Here is a 23,279-nt window from a genome sequence, read left to right on the forward strand (position 1 = left end):
AAATCTCCCATGTTGAAGGCAAAATACATGGAGCATATGGTAAGTGTTGATAGTAGACCCCTAGGTGTCCACATGTCCACTGTACCTCAGCCACCTATCAAATATCAAATATTCAAAACTCGATGAAAACAGAATTAGCCAAAAATAATTAGAGTTTAACTAGAGAGGTGCTGGACACAAATATGTCATGGGAAAATATTTAGCAGTACCTCCTCTTTTGTCCTATAACTCCAGAGGTGTTAACTGGCCAGGGCCGGCTCCAGGCACCAACTTGGCAAGCAGGTGCTTGGGGCAGCCACTCCGGAGAGGGGCGGCAGGTCCAGCTATTCGGCGGCAATTCGGCGGACGGTCCCTCACTCCCGCTCGGAGCGAAGGACCTTCCACCGAATTGCCGCCGCAGATCGCGATCGCGGCTTTTTTTTTTTTGGCTGCTTGGGGCGGCCAAAACCCTGGAGCCGGCCCTGTAACTGGCCACTTCACCTTGAATAGTCTCTTACAATGTGCGTTAACTACTTATGCTCAACAATTTGTTCCACCTTTTATTTAGCTGTGACACCCTCCCTGAGTACCTTTTCCAGACCTGATGAAGAGCTCTGTGTAAGCTAGAAAGCTTGTCTCATTCACCAACAGAAGCTGGTCCAATAAAAGATATTACCTTGCCCACCTTGTCTCCCATAGGAGGAATTATTTATGACAACTTGCTGCCATGCACGGAGAGTTTTCATCCCCCTTAGCATTACATCAAAACTTAAATCTTTATTTAGAAGAAAAAAAAACTATTTGCTTTCCCAGTAGCAGCCTGAAGCCAAAGAAATAACTGGAGAAGAAAGATCCATCATTGGATGTGATAGGGTTTGAATGTATGAAGATTAATGACAGCCTTGTTTTCTCCAGAGGAACCACAGTTGAATTTCTAGATAATTAAAAACGTGACATTAGGGAGGTATCCAAACTCTCTCTCTTCTGCAGGTACCGAATGAAGGGCCTGAGATATTAAAATAATACTGCGCTTGCTCTTAACCAAATACAAATACAACTTCAGCCTGTCAAAAGCCAGCTTATTTACAAGTGTTCTGTAGACTATTAAATAAAGACAGACTTTATTATACATAAATTAGTTTTTGATAGGCTAAAACCACAACAGGTCTGTACTCAGACAATGAGAATGCCGCAGATCAATAAAAGTACAATGGGCAATTGTCGCTCCATCATTCATTAGCTAAAATGATAATTTGTTGCAACAGAAATAAAGTCATTGCAATATGAACTGTCAGAGTCAGTGGGCTTCATTCATTTCGCAGTTTGGTTTAATACCAATGTAAATTCAGGGCATGGCTACACTTGCAGATGTGGAGCGCTTTGAGTTAAACCAGCCTTCGGAGAGCGCAGGAGGGAAAGCGCTGCTGTCTGTCCACACTGACAGCTGACAGCGCGCTGGCATGGCCACATTTGCAGCACTTGCAGCAGCATTGGGAGCGGTGCATTATGGGCCGCTATCCCAGCATGCAAGTGACTGCAATGTGCGTTTCAAATGGGGGGGAGTGGAGTGTGACAGGGAGCGTGTTGTGTGTATGTGGGGGGAGAGAGAGTGGGTTTTTGCTGTCTTGTAAGTTCAGACAGCAGCAGATCCCCCCTCCCCTCCCCCTCTCTCTCTCTCACACACAGCATTCCACAGTAATGGTTGATTTGTCTCGGAGCAGATAAGCAGCCAGCTGTCAGAAATGGAGCCTTCAAAGGGCACTTCCGCATTCCTGCAGTGATTCAAAACAATGACAAGAGTGGCCACTTGACTTCAGGGGATTATGGGACATTTCCGAAGGCTGATCAGAGCGCAGTAATGCAACATCTCGTTCACACTGGCGCCACAGCGCTCCAGTGGGGGCGCAGCAAATGTTATTCCTCTCGCCGAGGTGGAGTACCAGCAGCGCTGTAGCTGCGGAGTCAGAGCGCTCAACATGCCTTGCCAGTGTGGACAGGGAGTGAGCTAGGGCGCCCGGGGCTGCTTTATTGAGCTGTAACTTGCAAGTGTAGCCAAGCCCTCAGTGACTTCAATGGAGTTATTCCAGATTTACATTGCTGTGAGTGAGAGAGGGATCAGGCCCAGGGTCCCTGGCATTGAAACAAAACTATTCTGCTTTGCCTCAGTACATACTTTCCATATATAGCATGGAGAAGATTGCTTACAGTGGGCAAAACTAAGGTGGAAGCAATGGTCCATTCATTTTGTTGTTCACTGTCGGAACTAGTTCATTTAAGTATTTATCCAACGGAGGAAATGAGACATTGGAACAAAAGGCATGTTTGGCTACTGTAGAAGCACCATGTTGACTTAGCACCTCTAATGCAGAAAACCCAGCACATTGTTTGCTTTGCAAATGGCTACATTCCAATATCCATAACTTTAGGCTGCTTTTGTACATACAAATCACTGCAAACATGGGGGAAAAAGAAAAATTGCTTCATGGGTGAGATTTCACTTTCGCATCTCCACGTAGAGACGCCTCTAAAACAAGAGCTGTATGTCAGTGAAGAAAGGGATACCCCAGTATTACAGGTCATAAGCCACTATACGGAGCTGGAGAGTTATTTCTGGTGACTCAGTCGACAAGGTGAGCCCTATTCGCTCCAACCCAGGAGGATAAAAAGGGGCGAGGTATCCCATAGAAGCAAAGGAAGGAAGCTTAGGCAGAGGTTTGCTTTTTTTTTGTTTGGTTGTTTTTTTTTGTTATTTATCAGTAAATGCAAATGCAAGGAAGAGGTTAAGTTTGGACATTAACACAGAGCGTGCGCACGCGTGTGCGCGTACACATTGTGCTGAGAATGGGGTGGGGATGCTGCCAGTTCGCAGCTAGCTGCACTCCAGAGTGACTGAGAAACAGCCGGCTCTGTCTGACACAGGGGAGGAAACGTGGATCCTTTCACATACTCTGATGTACTGTTCGTGTTTGTAATGTTTGCTCAGTTACCATGGAGATGGGCAATTCAGAAATATAAATGCTGCTGCAGGGCAACAGAATCGGACCATTACATGTCCCAAAAGTGCTAACTTGTTGGCAACAGATAATTTATCATATCTCAGCATGGGAACAGTGCAACTGAGAAATTAAGGAAATAATAGGGAGATGTATGCAACAGAGAAACAGAAAGCTCTAGCCACAGAGCCCAATTCCCAGAAGGGTGAGTACCCACAGCTTCAACTGAAGTCCACAGGACCTGAAGGTCATCAGAACCTCTGAAAGTTGGGTCCAGATACTGGCTTGGTATATCCTCTCCCCAACACATCCACACCCGGCCCCTTCAGCATCTATCCTCATCCACTCCATGTTCTTTTGCTTCTGAGTCACTGCTTCAAATCTGCCCCAAGTCAGGCAGCAGCAAAAGTTGTTGCCACCCAATGGTTATTTGAGGGAATCTATGAAAAAAAGATAGTGGGTCTCGGGGTTCAGTTCCTAGTAGACAAGGATCCCCAACCCAACAAAACAGCATCACAATTGCAGTTCCATGACAAACCCTTGCGGAGAGGCCAAGCAGTAGTGATCTCTTCGGGTTAGGGATGGAACACACTGATGGAAGAACTTGCCCTGCTGCTGTCTTTGGCTATCCCTCGATGCGAGGATGATGTCTGCCAAGGAGGTTCATTGGTGGGTTTTTAAGTGGCTGAGGAGCCCAATTCGTGCCCTGCAGATTTTTCCACAGAAGTACTCAATGGATAACTCAAGGACTCGATCTCTGTCATGCTCCCAATGGCCCTGGCTCCTGATGGATATAATAAATGGTTTTTCTGCACAGTAAGTCATCTAAGGAAGCGATCAGGATTTTTTTTGCAGGTGACAGTGTTGAGGCTTATGGCTGATGTTCATTAATGAAGTCAGTTTGCTTTAGATTTCTTCTGTTCTGGCCCAGATTTTTAAAAATTGAATAGCTGCCACTGGCAGAGGTAAGAGTATTTTGTTTGGCAAGTGTCATCACAGCTGTGTCACACCACACTACATCAGACATCAATTGGCTTCACAATAGTATGGAATTAGCTGGTAACCACCTGGAGTACTTCCCCGTTTCCTGATATTCAGCACTTTAAAATCATACCTGTATGATTGCCCATTAACTTTGTCCTGGACAAAATCAGTGGATCGGGCAGACAGGACTTCAGTAACTGCTGGGACGTGTTGATCCGTTCTGAGACCCGCTGAGAATACCTTAGATGAGTCTGTTTCAATTGCTGTTTGAAAAGAGGTAACGTTTCAAGGCAGAGGTGTCACTTTACAAATTACAAGTAAACGCTGTTAGTCTGAGTTCCCCTCACACAAGGAGCAGCCACTCAAAGACCCCACTGTCAGTATCATGTTATGACATTTGCTCATGAAACCAGATTGCCCACCCCCTGCCCAGCACTAGTGTAGAATGTATAAATCAGACTTGTTCATGAAAGGACAAGTCAGTTTTCTGAGAGGGGCACCGGGGACTAAGACATGCAAATCCAACTGGAGTGAGGAGGCACTGGTGGCTAAGTTCCCTCACTTAGAAAACATGCCCCCAAAGCATTTTCATTTGGTGCTCTTATAAAAGTGTACTGCTCTCATGTTCTGAAACAAGGACACAGACTGGGACACTTTCAGACAAGCACCAGACCAGCTGGAGAGAGTTTTCTATTACTGTCTCACGTTCTGTGAAAGAAGTGCAATGATCAGACCTGGGGAGATCACAGGGTCTTTGCTTGAAGGTTGCAAACAAGTGTCAGAGGGTCATGGCCACCCTGTCCTTACCATGTCGCTAAATGGAAGGGTGGTGGTCCGAGCTAGATCCTAATTAGAAAGGAGAGGGATTCCCAGGTGGGTGAAGGTCCAGGTATGGAAGAGCAGAAAGTGGGCAAAGGTTTGGTGGGGCAAGGGCAGGCACTTCCTTGTGACTCTGAAGCTGGATGACATTGATCCAACTGTGCATCTGAAGCTTTCGTCTCACCCAGCCCTTCACTCCTGGTCAATTTCTGATCATTTTATACCTCCACTGCATCAAACCCAATGACACCCTCAACCCTGGGCTGTTCAAAATGATGCTGGAAAATGACCAAAACTAACATGATCAGGTTTCCAGTACACCAAGGGCAAAACTTAACTAACTAAATGCCCTACTGCAGAACAATATTATTGGGTGACAACAGAGCTTCTAGAGGGAGCACAATTTTTATCACACACATATGGAAAAGTGTTACAGGGGAGGGGACAGAAGTGTTTTGTACACTAAAATTTGTAAGTTTGTAGTTTCATGTGATTATTCTACATATTGGTTTTGGCTCAGCCTTTTCATGGTAATAATTTTCCATAAGATCACAGTGTTGCAACCAGATGGGAATGCACCAAGGACCCAATCCAACTTCCACTGAATTAAATGAGTGTCTTGTCACCGACTTCAATAGGAGTTGGATCAAGCACCAAGTTCTCTCTTCTTGCTTCTCACCTCTTCCATCCCCTTTTCCTTTCTGAATCCCAAAGATCAGGGGAGAAATGGATGAGCAATCATTTATTTTGCAAGATGACACCTGAGGCAAACCACTGGGAACCCTTATGACAACAATACTGGACTAGTTGCATGACTATTAAAAAGAACCTCGTCTCTGCTATTCAAAAAGGTATTACTTTGCCTGCAAAAGTATATTATACTTATAATATATGCATAGATATATATGTAACACGTTCCCATTTAGTGACCTCCCCTCCTACAAAAAGAGATACTGCAACTCATGTAGTCCTCTTGATAAGCTATATATTAAATACATTCACATGTACACAATCTGGATAGAACCTACTAGTACATTTTGGTTTAGATGAGACATAGTATCAAGGCTATATTTATCTATGATGATTAAAGAGTTAACAGCACTTTTTCCAAGGGTAGGGGCATTAATTCCATTGTCCGTGTCAAATTAAACAATAGCATTTACATTCTGCTCTTACCTAAATTTCCTGTTGTTTAACATGCCCCTATTAACAAACTGCTGTATAGCATCACTGGCAAGGAATGGCTGCTGCATTTCCACGCCAGAGGTGGCTGTATTTCAGGGGTGAGATAATATCTAAACACACCGTTTACAAGACAGTTTGGGCTCCTTCGGATTGAAGTGTCCCTTAGAAATAGAGGGATTATTTCTCAGAATCAGTATCCAATAGAGGGTTTCATCCTACCAGGCATTTTTAATCAGCAAATAGTAGCACCTTTGATGTCCGATTTGCTTAATCCCCTTTACGAAGTTTGAATATTTAAAAGACTGGTTTTTCCTCAATATAGGAAAACTGCCAAGGCAGCAGGTTTCCTATTAGCTTATAACCTCTGATGTTCTGAGCCAATGTTTCTGGCCAGCTGATCTCTGCAGAATGTTTTTGTTCTGTTCCTATGCGCTATTGTGAAATCTGAGGCTTGAAGACCGTGCCTCTCATTATGACAGAATATACGGAGTGCTCAAATGCATGCCTTGAGCTGGAACTTCATCTGCTCCTCTTGTGCCCCTTGTCTTGGGTTAAGCCTATTATATCAGCTCTGCACATTATGCAAGCAGATTCTTGTCTGTGAAACCTTGGTTACTCTTCTCAAAATCCCTTTCATTTCCTTTCGGAAATTTAAAAAAAAATATGCCATTTCTTTACTGATTCAAAGCATATTTTCTAAGCGAAGCAAAGACATCTTAGTCGGTGACTTTTTAATAATTCTGCACTGCCAGCTGCAAGACGCTGTAACTGAGATCCCAGCACATTTTGCTGTTAGTGTCTAATTTACACTGTCGAACTTACCCCTGCAAATAGGCTGGTACCCCACTACCCTGATCAGTAAGCTGCATGCCCTTCCCCTTCTCAAAAGCAAACCCAGATGAGTTTGTGTTAGCTTCCATTCAAGTTGCAAGGACAGAATCTCTAGTAGCGCCGTCCATGCTGTTGTTCTCTACAACAGGACCTTGAAGACTAAGCTTGATAAGTTTATGGAGGGGATGGTATGATGGGATAGCCTAATTTTGGCAATTCATTGATCTTTGATTATTAGCATATTAGTAAATATGCCCAATGGTCTGTGATGGGATGCTAGATGGGGTGGGATCTGAGTTATTACAGAGAATTCTTTCCTGGGTGCTGGCTGGTGAGTCTTGCCCACACGCTCAGGGTTTAACTGATCGCCATATTTGGGGTCGGGAAGGAATTTTCCTCCAGGGCAGATTGGCAGAGGCCCTGGAGGTTTTTCGCCTTCCTCTGCAGCGTGGGGCACGGGTCACTTGCTGGAGGATTCTCTGCACCTTAAGGTCTTTAAACCATGATTTGAGGACTTCAATAACTCAGACATAGGTTAGGGGTTTGTTACAGGAGTGGATGGGTGAGATTCTGTGGCCTGCGTTGTGCAGGAGGTCAGACTAGATGATCATAATGGTCCCTTCTGACCTTAAAGTCTATGAGTCTATAAATGCTGCCCAGCTGAGGTCGGCTCTGACAACTTGCTAGGGGCCTAAGGGCCACAGCTAATTTAATATCATACGGAACAGACGTACAGGTGTAACCACAAGGGAGGAGATGAGGGGGGATATGCTGCCCTCTCCCCCCCAAACTTTTTTACTATCTTGTTTATGTCCCTCCCACTTTGCAGCTGTAAACTTAATGGGTTCCCATCCTCAACCACATTTTATCATTTCAGCTTAGTTGTGAAGGTGACTGCAGCTGCCTTCAATGGTAATAGAGAGGAGACGACAGGTCCCAGCGACAATTCATTTAGGCCCAAGCAAAGGGCTTATTTGAGGACAGTAATATTGCCTGCTGGAAACTGTAGATTCTGTGGGCTGCAGTTCCATTTGATTCAAGATGGAACATGGCTTTCTTGGACCTGTAGTCTGTAGAGCGCAGTTTCATCTAGCTCAAGATGCAACACTGCATACTGCATTTTTGGGCCTTTATGTCTTTGGGTTGCAGCTCTGCTTGGATCAGGTATCTAAAAGGGTGTCATAAGGAGGAGGGAGAAAACTTGTTCACCTTAGCTTCTAAGGATAAAACAAGAAGCAATGGGCTTAAACTGCAGCAAGGGAGGTCTAGGTTGGACATTAGGAAAAAGTTCCTAACTGTCAGGGTGGTTAAACACTGGAATAAATTGCCTAGGGAGGCTGTGGAATCTCCATCTCTGGAGATATTTAAGAGTAGGTTAGATAAATGTCTATCAGGGATGGTCTAGACAGTATTTGGTCCTGCCATGCGGGCAGGGGACTGGACTCGATGACCTCTCGAGGTCCCTTCCAGTCCTAGAATCTATGAATCTATGCTGGGGGCTTGTAAATGATGCCATACCAAAGAGGAAGTCAGCGGCAGACCATATTTTAGAACTCCACAGCCCAACCACGAGGCATCCTCGCCTCCAAACGTCTGACCCAGTTAAGGAACAATTAACAGCAGCATTCTCAGAATATCCTTACCTGCAGAGGAAATACAAAAGTCGGAAGTGCTGGACCTGCTACCACTACGAGTGGGAGGACGACAATTATGCATAGACTGGAATGTGCCGTCCCTGCCATGGGAAGAAATGGCATCATTTTCTGGCCTAGAGGAGAAATGAGAATGCAGGGTGATAAATATTTACAGCCTAAAAAAGCTGCATGAGAATTACCATATAATTTCCTGGAAAGGTACAGAAGAAACAGAAAAGTGTATTTTATGTTGCAAGCTAGTGCCAGGGGCACAACTTAATAGCATTTTGACTGTACTACTCAAATCAGATGATGTTCGATATATTTGAAATTAACATTTTTTCCTAGTGTAATAAATAGCTTGGGAAGGAACCCACAACTTGCGACAGTTTGGAGAGACAAAATATCAGTGTCCCCCTCGCCAAAGGCAGGGCCAATGGGTCTACCAGGTTTCCCACATCAAGATTTTTCAGGAGTGTAAAATTTGTTTCTGAATATTACGGGGGTTCCGCACGATGCAAGATCAAAACATAACACAGTATTTTAACTTAACAGCTGTAGAACTTCTTGGATAGGGCTGGTTGTCAGGAGGGAAAAGTTGCTGAAAGAGAAGAGAGAGGATAAGATTGCTTGGCAATCAGATGGGGTGAGAGGAAGCACTGAGGGTGGGTTGGGTGGACAAAGTAGGGGACTAGAAGGGAAGTTACCCTGAGTTGAGAGTTTTGTTGAATACTCATAGCAAAATCAGGCTAAGAGTCGTCTAGTTAGAAAAGGGCCTTTCCAAGGAGGTGGTTAATAATTGGCCCACTAAATCAGTTTCTAAGGGAACAGACAGAGAGGAATATTAAACAATTTGTCCCTCCTGAGTGATCTCATAAAGTAGGAGGTCTTTAAAAAGAGCTCTACAGTATTTCCTGGCTAGAGCATCCCCTTACAGTGTAGACTGAGGGCTTGTCTACATGGGGACAATCAGGAAAATTAATCCAAATTAACCAAACACACAAAATTAAAGACGATCGGTTAAACCGTATCAAGTCCCTATATGGACATTCTCTTTCAGAATTAAATGGTCTTAATTTGGTTTAGTTTAATTCAATTCCAAAGGCCACTTTAATTCTGAATGGGAGTGTCCATATAAGAGTTTAATGCATTTTAACTAATCCGCTTTTAATTCACACCTTTAGTTAACTGGAAGTAATTTTCCTGAGTGCCCCCCCCCCGTAGTCAAGCTGTAAACTGAATGAACGCCACGCTAATTCTGAATAAGAGTGTCCACACTGGTTTAATGCCATTTAATCCACTTTAAATTTATACTTTTAGTTAATTTGGATTAATTTTCCTGAGATTCCCCATGTGGAAAAGCATCAAGGGGTAAAACTTGTCATATTCCACAGCAGTTTGATACAATGCAGTCACTAGTTTACTTAAGTGATTTAAAATCAAATAAATATAGCTCAAGCCTTTCTCTTCATGTCTGGACTGCTAGAATTTGATCAGTTTTACTGCTTTTGCTCACAGAAGGGCATCCTATTAGTTCTTATCCTCTAGTAATCAATTTCATTTGCTAAAATAAGTTAGCTGGGTATAAACTCCATTAGATCTTGTCCTTTTCTTCTGTAAATCCACTTTTCTAGTTATTGCCTTTCTACTCTAGTTGTTTGCTTGCACACAGAAGTTCGCTATAGAGGGTTTCACTGTAAAATGCAAACCTCTCATGCATGCGATTAATGCCTGCTTTCTTATTTTAAACTTGGCTGGCGCTTAATAGTGTTCACACTGGTTTTACCATCTGACTAAAATAGTGAAATTTAAATTTCCCCCAGTTTTTAAATCAGCAAAAACAAACAGAAATTATTTAAAGTTTTGCAACATGGGGCAAAGAAACAATCTGCAGAGGCTGCTTTGTATCCTCATTATTCCAGGGCAGGAATAGTTCCCTCAACTATTGTAGCTGGCTGTCCCCAGAGGGTTTCTGAGCAATCAGTCATTTAGTTGCATTGTGAGACAGGAGCAAGCCGCAAGGCACAATTCAAATTGTGTCACAGTCAGCCCATGGCGTGGAATCAATATCAGGCAGAGAAGCCTGGGAAGCCTTGATGAAATCTTTAGAAAGGAATCAGTTCTGGGGTATTACTTGTGTGGAAGTGAGTAATGGACATGAGTTATTTAACCTCATCTAGGGAACAGCTGTGATCTAGAGATGAGTGCAGTGGAATGGGAGTCAGGAGACCTCAGATCTATTCCCAGCTCTGCCACTGATTTGCTGCATGACCTTGGGGCAAGTCATTTCACTTTGACATGCTTCATCTTCCCCATCTATAAAATGGGATAGTGAGGCTAAGCCACCTTTGTGGCATTTGAGAGCTACAATGATCATAAACTCCACAGAATGAATCCAGGTTTTCTAGCTTACTGTGGGTAGCAGAAATTACAGGGGAAGGGGAACCCTTGAACACATTTGATGGTGTTGACCAGTAGCAAAGTGGCTTTGGTTCCATGTTCAGCAGCATATTCGACAGATTACATCGTTCGAGTCTGTAGCTCTTTTGGGGAAGCGCAATAAAACCAAGAATAAAAAGATCTGTGCGTTACTGAGAGCAGCCCACATTATTACTGAGTCACTCCTCTCCTGCCATATGTAGATGGTTTGCTAAGATTTGGAATTTTATGGATATGGAAAAACAGACCATTCTGAAGAAAGATTCTTTTACCATATACTTTAAAATCTGTACCCTGCTTATGCTGTGAAGAGGAATTAGATTCTATAATCACACCTCAGCCATTTTCTTCATAAATTTACCGAGAATAGTATATAGGCAAAAATAGGACCTTGCAGGCCAAATTCTTCCCTGGGATACCCACATACATTTCCAATGTCAGAACTTGGGACTGCTTGTTTTATATACCATGCTCAATTTTTATATCCTGAAATGGGGAAAATGTTACTCACTCAACTAGAAACTGATTTTGTCAAGGTTCTGGTTAGTGTCTTTGTAGATATACAATACATGTAGAATAAATGTTGTCTTTACCATTTCCCCTACTTTCTGCTTTCATATTTTACCTTTGTAACTGTTTTAATCAAATAAAGCATTTTGTGACAGTTTGTATGAAAGAAACTATATAAAAGTCATATTATAGTCAAGTAGCACATGGATATTACAAAAATAATTTGTATTAAATGAGGCTTTAGCTCATAGCAAAGTGATTTTGACCTTTGGGTTTGGTGCAGTATAGACATTGCAAATACTCTTGTTGCTTATTCAAAAGGTAATTTTCTCACTGGACACAATGCAGTAAACCATTCTCTGTATACAGAAACTCAGTATAAACTTGTCAACCTACTGATATTACTCCCCAGACTTTGTGAGTGTAAGGGCAGCTTTAAAATAAATGATCACAACTTGTCTGAGAATGCTCCCTATTTTTACAAGTAATACCGAAGCTCACTGTAAATGAAATATTTTCTCTGTAATTTCTCTGATTGTTTACTTTGTACATTTGGCAGCTCTTTGTGTTTAATCAGTTTCACTGTTTGCACATTCAGAGTCAGTTACCCTATTTGTGTGGGTCTTCCGCATGTAATGGGAAAGAAACGTATTTTAAGAAATAGAAAGATGTGAAAGTAAAAACAAAAAATACTGACTGGAGAACTTAAAGGCAGATATAGAACCTGAAACTGAAGGTAACTCATTTTTTAAAAATGTGCAGATTTCAACTTGACATTTTTCTTTTTAATTTTTAAATAAAATAAGTAAAAAGCTATTTAACTATCTTGTTGATCTAGTGGTTTTTGAGGTACCATATTCCATCCTAATAGGAATGGTTGGTAGTCTTTCAGTTTGAAAAGTGCACACAGAAATGGATACGAGAAATCCTCAAGACAGACTACTCCTCAACCCTGTGTCATGGCTACTTGGATTTGGTACAATCCAAGACTGCATGCACCTGAAAGAAGAAAAATTGGTTAAACTTGTTCCTTGTTGTGTGATAGGACAATGTCAAATCCTCTACCTCCCCCATAATGGAGATGAAGAGGAGAAATCGCATCTCAAGAATGAACTAGGTAAGACTTATTTTGTTTAACAACAGAAAGCTTGATAAATACCATGTCTTTAGGGTCCCGAGGTCTCTTACTTCCAATTGCAAAACAATATCCTACCACTGACTTCAGCTACACGTAGAGCTGCAACCAGAAGTCACAGATCACCCTTTCGCCAGATCCCTTTGACTTATTATTTTAAGTAACTAGCGCATTTATCACATTTGTAATCTTTGTCTGTCTTAATTTCTGCTTTCACATGAGGGTAGCAATTGTCCCAAGAGGAGATTACATTTTCTGGTTTATGAAGTGGAAGATCCACTGGTATGTCAACTGCTGCATGGAACTCACCCACAGAAATACTATAAACCAGCTGGAGAACATGGACACACAGGATTTACTGCAAGCTTAGGCCAAATGACTCTGTAAACTTTCATTCCATTATCCCAAGTACATGACTTTGGTCAATGGACCTGTCTTTGACTGCAGTTTTCCCTCCCTTTCTTTTTCAAACGTCCAGTATTTTAGATAAAAAACCTGTAAAGAATGACAATGGCAATGTACTTTCCAATATGTTGGCTTTATTTTTTGTATATTCAAGTTACATTATTTTGGAGTAAAATTCAAAGTTAAGAAAAAAATAATCCAACTTTCTGCCTCATTTGCCCAGACTTACGTTGGGTATGCAGCTCTGTGATAGCCCGGGGTGACTGGTCTCTGGAGAGGCTCATCTATGCTCTGATGGACACCAGGAAACAGCTTCTTCTTCACTTTTGGTGTATGGGTCATTATCTAATACACAGAAGGAGAAAAAGGAGGAAAGAGAGGGGAAACTGAAGTCATTGGGACAGGGATATGAAGACTATCTGAGCATCAACCTAGATTTGTATCCTAATGTCACTGAACAGGATTTGCCATGGTTTACCGCATGTCTACACTATAGCTCTTTCTGTTCCAAGCTGGCTCAGTAAGGATGCAAGTTTACCTTTCCCAAGCCCATCTTATTTCTGCTGGATAGACGTTCCTCAACAGATAGTAAGGGGTTGGGGCTGAGTAGGCAGGTAAAGAGCTGAGTCTCAGCCAGCCTTATACGTAGAAGAAGGCGGCAGCTGTTATAATTAAACCTCTGGGTGTTACATGTTGATTGAAATGTTGAAATTAAATACCTACCCAAACAAATTCAGTATTTTAGAATCCCAATGAGTGGTACTTACTCCCAAATACTCTGTTGTCAGCAGCTTCTCTCCTGATAGCTCTCCCAGCTGAGGTTGTAACACCTCATCTTTGTCCAGATCAGCCTCCATTGTATCATGGTCCTCCTGTTACAAGAATACAAGTGATTACTTGAACCCAGTCCCTTGGGCAGTTCCAGTCTAAGCATTTAATTTTCATTCCGGCAGTCACTTGTGCAATACACATTTAAAACATAAATGACTCCTGCTACTAGGGCTGCACATGTGAACTAATGTGTGTCTGAATTTTTATATATGTGTGTGTGTGTGCATGTGTGTACATACACACTTGTCCAAGCTTTTGATTCAATCAGAAATAAATACAAATAATTCCTCCCAGCAGTTGCATAACCTTAGCAAGGCTGGAGGAAAAAAATTATAGCCCTGACAGGCTGCTCGCCTTGAAATCTCAAATCCCCAAGTATTCTATGTAGGCTCAATAATAAAGAACATGGTGTTAATATTCATTACTTTCTAACGAGAATAGTTCCCCTCCATCCTCTGAAGAACATGACAGATCAGCACCACGACAGAACTAAGGGAAAGGTGGGGTTGATTTTTTAAAAAGTTGTAACAATAAATCATTGTACAGAAAAGTAAATTACCGTAATCATTCTAGGAGAGGTTACTTACTTTCTATAGTAACTGCAATTCTTCAAGATGTGTCCCCCTATTGGTGCTCCACATCAGATGCGCATGTGCCCCATGTGTCTTTAATCAAAGATTTTTGGTAGCAGTGCCTATTCAGCCTGCACGCACACACACCAGACCTCCTTCTGTCCCATACTTGAGGATATATAGAGCTGTGTGGGCAAAACATCCTCAGTTCCTTCCCTATTGCAAAGACCCGTGAGACGAGACTCAGAAGCAGAAAGAAAGGAGGGCATGTAGCAGAGCACCCATAGGGGGACACATCTCAAAGAACTACAGTTACTATACAAGGTAAGTAATCTCTCCTTCTTCTTTGAGCAGTCTCTCTATGGCTGCTCCACTTCAGATGACTCCGGAGCAATACTCGTGGAAGGAGAACAGAGCTTCAGAGTTGTATCTAAGACTAATGATAGGACTGCCATGTAGGGTGACCAGATGTCCCGATTTTATAGGGACAGTCCCGGTTTTGGGGTCTTTTTCTTATATAGGCTCCTATTACCCCCCCACCCCGTCCCGATTTTTCACACTTGCTGTCTGGTCACTCTACTGCCATGCCAACAGCCGCACCTGAGAGTGTGCATCAGAGCACAGAGTTTGGAAAAAGTATGAACTGATGCCCAAGTTGAGGCTTTGCAAATTTCTGCAACTGGTACATTTTTCTACAGTGCCATGGATGTACATTGGGATCTTGTAGAATGGGCTATTATTCTAGAAGGTGGCTGATCATTAGCAGCCTCATAAGAAGAAAGAATACTTGTTTGCCTGTAGGCAGTACAGTAGCCGGAGTCTGCCAGATGGTCTGGCAGGTTCAATTAGAGCCTCATTCACTGGCAAGGGCACTTGACCAGAAGTTGTCACGTGCAGAATGTCTAAAAGCGTATGCTGCAACTCTTGGACTGACTCCACGGGGATCTGGACAAAGTTAGCAATCGGTTTCATAAGTTCTTGAAACTGTTTAAAACCGTCAGCATGAGACGGTGGGGAAGGCCTTGCAGCCTCATCTGGTGAAGATGAGGAGATACTGGTTTGTGGTGTCACTTCCTTCTCAGCTCTTGCCCCTTGGAAGCAGGCTGAGGTCTCTGTATACCAAACCCCAAACCTTGTTTCATACTGTTTAATGTTGGGCAATGACAGTGTCATGTTAATACCTTTGAGGCTTTGGGTCTATACTATCTAAATTAATACAACAGATATCCCTGTCCAGAAATCTGGGCATCTGAGGAGATGCCTTCAGCATAGTCCAAGGGAGGAGCAGATTGGAGGCAGAAACAATGTTTATCTGCCTCATCCCGAAGGTACCGGAGAACTAGGAGGTACTGAGGAGGGGGAAGGTCTCCGTGACCTAGAAGATCGCAGTACTGACAGTCATTTGGTACCCATTAACAAAGGAGACACTGGCTCATCTGAGACAGACAAGTCTCTAAATTCCTGCAGTACCAGGTGAATGTGTGCCGAAACTGAATGAGGTTCCGCAATGGTCAGCAGTGGTACCAAGGATGCTGTTTGCTTCAGTGGTATTTGTCTAGCAGACAGAGATGGTATGGAGGATGTTGCTGGCTTTAGAGTTACCAATGTAGTAATCTGAGACACCTGCTTATGTACTGGCCATAGCATGGAGAGCTCTGTAGACAGTACCAGCTTCCTTGATGCAAAGTGTTTACTCTCTGTGCTGCAATCTGCTTAGACTGTACTGGAGATGGCTTCAGTACCAAGGCATGCTTGGTACTGTGATTCTTGAAAGAGCCTGAAGTCTTTGACTAAGAACTCCAGGTACTGGAGAAGCCTGGAGCCTCAGCGGTACCCCTTCTGGAACATGAAGTCTCTGAAACAGTCAATTTCTACAATGACTGAGGTCGATGGGGTACTGTGGTCACTCAGAGACTGATGTACAGGGCGGGCATCTGGGCCTGGATCCGAGCCTGGTTGAAGGGAGAGCTCCCTCATGAGGAGCCTAAGTTTAACCTCCCTATTTTTCCTAGGGAAAACATCTACTCCTGAAGGCTGAGCAGATGTTGCTCTTACACAGTATGTACGTGTCTGCAAGATATACTGGCAATGCCCGTTGCTGACTGGCATAGATTAATGGCAGGTGAGGCAGTGCTTGAATCCCAGGGATCCCAGAATCCCACGCAGAGGACAACCCCTGAGGGAGAACCCCTCAGATAGGGGTGGGAAAGGAAGGGATGTCTAATGGAAACAAACTCTTAGTTAACTAGAAGAACTACAAAACTATAAACTGAAAGGAGCAAACTAAAGTAGACTGAGAACCCAAATGAGCTAAAAGCTAAAGGTTAAGCTTGAAGTGGGAACACTATAAACTCCATCTTAGGCCATAGGGCAGTTGAGAAGGAACTGAGGGCAGTTCACCTGCACAGATCCATATATCCTCAGTACAGAGCACAAGGAGGTCTGGAGCACGTGTGTGGAACGAACAGACCCTGCTATCAAAAACCTCCAATCAGAGGCACATGCACATCTGAAGTGGAGTGCCCATAGGGACACCACTCGAAGAAGAACTAGCTATTGTTATGAAACATAAAAAGTCTGATCCAAAACCCATTAAAGTCAATGGTGACTATCTATTGACTACAGTGGGTTTTGGACCATTCCCAAAGAGCATAAAAGGAGAAAAAGGACAGGACAAGCATCTTTACACTAGCATGACATAAAGTGAGGGAGTAGGTTTCAGTCAAGCTGGGAAATAACTCTGTCATAGGATGGCCCCAACAAGAGCACCCTCCTGGGTAGGCCATGGCACAGCAGACATGCCTGCTTCAGTTTCCCCTTTCAAGGCCCCAGAAATCATCCAAATGGTCTTCCTGAGTATAAATATAACCCTTGGGGGATTTATTTTAGCAGGCCAATGCACATAAGCCATAACGAAGTAAGCCCCAATACCAAGTCCCGCAACCACAGTCCAGACAGTACATCAAGTAGAACCCCGGCATCCCTCATCACACTCCGGCTCTCCAGCCTTCTTCCTTCTCTGGCCCTCTGGCTTCAGCTCTCCAGTTCCAAGAACCAGGCGGCACCTCCCTCTGCTGCTGTCAGCCTTCAGCCCTCTCCAGCCTTCTGTGCCATGGTTCTCTGCCTCAGGAAGGACAGCTGGCTACCCCTCCCCTGGCTTCCTAGCCCTCAGTCTCCCAGCACCAGCTTTGACTCACTCTTGAAAGCCAGCAGGCTAGCCTCTCCACTGACTACCTGGTAATTCCTCCCTCTTTCCAGGGAACGCCTGCAGACTTAACTCACCAGGTCGTTCTCTCACTGAGTCTCTCTCCTCTCAGATTCCCCCTGATCCTTTATAGCCTCCAACAGATACGACCATCCCCGCTTAAAAGGCCAAATGAGAACAACTGTTCTGCCACAGGGGAACTGGACCTACTTCACTTAATGGGTCGGCCACCTTATGACACTTTGCTACAAAAATCATCCAAATGTCGGATGCTTATGCAATCTCAAAACAGTTTTAGAAAGAAGATACTTTATAAGTGTGCGTATGGGAGAGATTTCATGTGGTAGAAATGGGCACATGTTGGCTACAGATACTGCCGCCACCCTCAGTAGGCCTTGACTCAATGGAGCTATGCAGACTCACAACAGCTAAGGATCTGACCCTATATTTTTCTGCTTGCACCTTGATCTATTTAGCACCTATTGAATATTTTAAACAAAACCATAATCTTTGTTCTGATATGGCTAGTTTGTTTCTTACTAGCCCTGCTGCCATGGGCAACAGGAGCATGTGAACATGCCTATGTTACATAGGTTAGGTTATAGACATATTGCTTATACACCTCAAAAAATATTCTATGGTTTAAAGGAAAAGCCTTGGAATGAATTATTGTTTCATGCCGGGAATTAAGAAAGCACCAGTTAAGTTAATCATCTGGGATGAATTCCACTTTAAACCCACTTTCTATTTAGTGATTGCAGTCTTTACTTGTTTTCCTTTCTTAATTATACTTCCTCAAAATAATTCCAAAAAAGACCAACAGAGTCATTTTTCTCAACAAATTGGAGACGTTATTCTTCATACCCCTTTCTAAAAACGGTTGCATAGCACTGCTAGTATAGAATGACTGCTGTATTATAAGAAATACATTTCAGTGGTGGGCGTGAAAAGCTCAAAAAGCTTGCCTCTCTCACCCACAGAAATTGGTCCAATAAAAGACAGTACCTCACCCACCCTGTCTCTCTAATACCCTGGGACCAACAAGGCTACAACACCACTGCATACATTAATTTTAATGGAAGATACAGTACATGTCTAAAAGTTGAAAATATCAACCATAGTCTATAAAGCAATTTTGCAATTATTCTGGATGAAAGCAACAAGACAAATGTACCATCAGTGGCTTTCCTGTTATTTATCCTCTTTAGTATGCTTACAACGTAACAGCTAGACACATGCCAGGAGTTAAACTGGATGATCATAACATCCTTTTTTGCTTTTTCCATTGGCCTGACAACAGTTTTACTTCTAAAAAGCTTTAAAGCTCTTCACAGATTGACTCTATTCATCGTGTTATCTATCTTAACTAGATATCGAAGGTCCTTCAGTTTAGGCTTCTATTTCATTCTGCACACAAAGTTCTAGGCTCTATTGGCGAGTGGGCATAAGAATGGCCGTACTGGGTCAGACCAAAGGTCCATCTAGGCCAGTATCCTGTTTTCCAACAGTGGGCAATGCCGGGTGCCCCAGAGGGAATGAATAGAACAGGTCATCATCAAGTGATCCATCCCCTGTCGCCCATTCCCAGCTTTTGGCAAACAGAGTCTAGGGACACCATCCCTGTCCACCCTGGCTAATAACCATTAATGGACTTTTCCTCCATGAATTTATCTAGATCTTTTTTGAACCCTGTTGTAGTCTTGACCTTCACAACATCCTCTGGCAAGTAGTTCCAAAGATTGACTGTATGTTGTGTGAAAAAATACTTCCTTTTAATCTCCATTCTAATCTTCAGAATCTTGCAACCACCTGAATATTGCTTAATGTACTAGGTATGTGGATCCAAACATCCACATTCTAGTCCCTTGTACGGAGTACATCTCAAATAGAAGTATCATCATTCCACTACAACCACAACACAATGATGCCCTACCACACAACAACTGCAGCAGACCACAGCAGTGAAGGTGTTAATGGCTTGAAGTCTAAGGCTTGGTCTACACTGGAAAATTAGGTTGGTTTAACTATGTGAGTCAGGGATGTGAAAAATCCACACCCTTGAGCAGCATTGTTAAACTGACCTAAGTCCCCGTGCTAAGTGCCTCTTGGGGAGGTGGATTACCTACACCGACAGGAGAAAATCTCCCATCTACAGAGGTAGCATCTACACTGAAGTGTATCAGCTGTGCCACTGTAGCACAAGCCCTAACATTAAGCTCTTTTCTTTTGATGTTGCTTCTAGTTGAGCTGTTTTTTCACACTGAAGTGAACTGATTTTATTGCCAGGTGCCGAGTGATAGGTGGATCAGAAGGTATCCCATAAATGTCTGTTGTCCAGTTATCTAATAAATCTCAAATTTACAAATTAACTTAGAATTAGAGCTAGTATATCATGTATTTACTTTTACAGACTGCTTTTAAAGGCTGTCCAAACCCAATTAAAACCACATTTAAAGATTAATTATTTAAAGTAAAGCCAATATTTAAAAATAAATACTTTAACATCATCTCTGCTATTACATGGCATAGCAAATACACTTTTGTGCTGACACGAGTATGCTTTGCTGAAATAGGTGATTTACTCTGTTCTTAAAATAATAAGGGGCATCTAATCTGTCTTTTAAGCAATAAATCCTGCAGTCTTTACTTCTGTGGGGAGTCCTATTGACTTTAATGGGGGGGGGTGCACTGCAGGAGCAGGTACTAAAGATATATTAAATGATTTGTGCCTGAATAAGGTGGAAAGTAACATGACATGGCATGAGGTTAAACTGGGTAAATTCAGTTTGGGTGTGTTGTGAGCCCACCTATTAGATTATCTGGTAAATCTGTACTAAGAGCGTTGTTTTTTTTTTCAGAAAATGTTCTTTCAAAACATGTACATAAAATGAACCAAATAATTGTATTCCATTAAGGTTGTGTGTAAAGATATTTTAAAGAGGTGTAGACTTTTAATATTTTTTCTTGGAGAATTACAGAGTTTTGGATTCCTAAAGTGTACACGTGCTTTATGGAAGCCAATATTCTTTGCTCTCAGCTGGTAGCCAGCTTTTGAGTCCGGCAAATCATAGTTCTAACTCCCAGATGGTGACTGACTTTCAGCTCCTGTTTCCATGGGAAATGGCTGATGGAATTGTTGAAAACAAGGTATGAACGTTTTGAGATCAGCCAGCATGTACCTTTTTTCACCCTTCCTTTGTGTCTGGTGAGCCACTGTCTATTTCCACAGTGAGAAGTAGAAAGTAGGGCAGCACACATGAGTAAGATTCCCACTTGTTAATGTAGGGTGCTGGATGGCAGCCAAAGACACCTGTTCTGTTCTCCCAACAGTGAACACACAATTCAGAAGACGCTAAGGTGTTGTCTACACTGGCACTTTACAGCACTGCAACTTTCCCGCTCAGGGGTGTGAAAACGCACACACACCTCCGGGTGCAGCAAGTTTCAGCGCGTAAAGCGCCAGTGTAGACAGTGCACCAGCGCTGGAAGCTGCACTCCCAGCGCTGGGAGCTACGCCCCTCATGGAGATGGGTTTTTTAGAACGCTGGGAGAGCTCTCTCCCAGCGCTGTGCTGTGACCACACAACGTTGCCAGTGTAGACTAGCCCTAACATCTGTTGTACTTACAGTTTGATGGGAAATGCAAATTAGACTCTTTTGCCTACTATTTTTATTTATTTATAATTTTTTTAAAGTTTCCTGTTCTCAATAGGCAGATGATTTTAGGGAGGATGTACTGGCAAATGAATAACCCACTTTGTTACACTGGAGGCCTGCACAACTGGAAGCTTTCCCAACCACTGAAACGTCCACATTTCACAGTGTCTATATCATTTTATGAAGTGTAACACTGTGATGGAATCCACACCTATGAACACAAACAACGATACAATTTACTGTAATTATAACTGGTTTTGAAAAAAAAAATTTTTCAACCCATCTCTTTTTTATAAGAAATGTAATTCCTAAGAGCTGGACAAAACTCAGCAGTTTGGTTAAAAGCTTTGAGTTCTGTTTGTTTATTTATTTTAAATAAACATGAGCACATGACAGGGTTTAAGATGTTACAAGATGTTACAAGTAGCATCTACCAACTCTTCGCGGAGTAGTTTAGTCTTAAGTGGTCACTACCGTGAGAGCTGCTAAAAGCCAACAGAAAATCAGATTAACTTAAAATTAAATACAGAAATAGCAAAATATAGAAAGCTAATGGTAACTGGGGGAAATCTTTGCATAGACATATTGCTGTAATGGAAGGCGATAGGGATGTGGTGAGGAAAATGGGTGGTGATCCAAAAATGCCACCTCCCTACAATGTTTTTTTTGGTGTTTGTTGTTTTAAAATAGCCACTAAGCTATACACATTTGCAGCAAGATAGTCACTAGCATATTATAAAACAGGCAGTCTGTGTTAACAAACAGCCAACAGGTATATACCCTGAAATGCATCGATTTTGTGACAGTTTGTAAAGTTACTTCAACTGACACTGTTGATTTGAGTGTGTACTTATAGACTTTCTGTGTATAAAACTTTCCCAAACTCTCCCTTAAGTTGGTTTGCCAGGCAGCTCTGTAAAATCAGATATAATCATGGGACTCCATCTCACCATGGAGAACAATTGCATTCTGCATTCCACAAAGGTCTAACTAAATCTGTGAGGCGGTGAGTGAACATTGGTTATTTTGTAAATAACATTGCTTATTTACAAAAACAATAACCTGCATGAAGTTAGTATATCATTTTGTTGCCATTTATTTTGGCATGTATCTTCTATACCAATTTTGTAATCAAGGGACTGGAATAGGCCTCCATTTGATAACAGAATAAAATTACAGTTATTCAGTGGCAATGATCTAGCTAAGGGCCTGGCAGTATGTCCATAAGCCCCTGGAAATAAAGAATTATCACTTACCCTTAACAATTAGCACCTGAAAGTTAGCTTGCCTAGAAGCAAGTTTTAAAAAAGTGGTCTTGGGAGTTTTTTCTTTTATATAAAGGAAGAGCTTATGTAACACAAAAATATAGCCATTTATTTGTTTCAACCTTCCAGCTCTACAAAGATGGAACAGGACATGGAGAATTAACTCCCCTTTTACTCCTGAGAGCAGCCCCTGAAGAACAGAGTGCTCAACACTGATGAAGTTCAGGACACACCTTTCTTGAAGTGGTCTCTGATCACTATACATCACAACAGATCAAAGCCATGTCCAAGGGTATGTCTACACTACAGGATTAATCCGAATTTAGATAATTCGAATTTGGGAAACAGGTTGTATAAATTCGATTGTGCGCGGCCACACTAAGCACCTTAATTCGGTTTTTAACCACATTAATTCGGTGGTGTGCGGCCACACTACCCCATTAACTTAAACACAGTAATTCGGTGGTGTGCGGCCACACTAACCCTAATTCGAATTAACAAAATCGATTTAGGCTCTACTCCGTTCGTCGAGGTGGAGTACAGAAATCGATTTAAAGGGCCCTTTAATTCGAATTAACTGGCTCTGTAGTGTGGACGGGTGAAGGGTTAATTCGGATTAACGCTGCTAAATCCGAATTAATCCCGTAGTGTAGACCAGGCCTAAGTATTCCTCAGAAACAAAAATGCCAGAGACCAAAGGAAGATTTCACTATCTTGTGCTGTCACAGTGGACATAAGGCAATCACTGTCACAGAACCTCACCTCTAGCAATAGCTGCTCCCAGGGCCGGTGCAAGGAAGTTTCGCGCCCTAGGCGAAACTTCCACCTTGCGCCCC

At 42.6% G+C, this 23,279-nt stretch overlaps 1 protein-coding gene across 3 annotated transcripts in view; it reads right to left on the reverse strand.

Moving 5' to 3' along the window:
- The window catches only part of ARMC9 (armadillo repeat containing 9), a 105,136-nt gene that overhangs the window by 7,083 nt on the left and 74,774 nt on the right, over window positions 1–23,279 (reverse strand). For all 3 annotated transcript variants that reach the window (XM_026650117.2, XM_026650118.2, XM_026650116.2), the window contains 4 exons: window positions 13,682–13,786; window positions 13,144–13,259; window positions 8,435–8,559; window positions 4,087–4,219 (listed from right to left, as the gene is read on the reverse strand). In XM_026650117.2, coding sequence (XP_026505902.1) covers window positions 4,087–4,219; window positions 8,435–8,559; window positions 13,144–13,259; window positions 13,682–13,786 — 479 coding nt within the window. The remainder of the gene's footprint in view (window positions 1–4,086; window positions 4,220–8,434; window positions 8,560–13,143; window positions 13,260–13,681; window positions 13,787–23,279) is intronic.

The sequence above is a fragment of the Terrapene carolina genome, unplaced genomic scaffold, assembly GCF_002925995.2.
Source record: "Terrapene carolina triunguis isolate 2854851 unplaced genomic scaffold, T_m_triunguis-2.0 Scaffold88, whole genome shotgun sequence".
NCBI lineage: Eukaryota > Metazoa > Chordata > Testudines > Emydidae > Terrapene > Terrapene triunguis.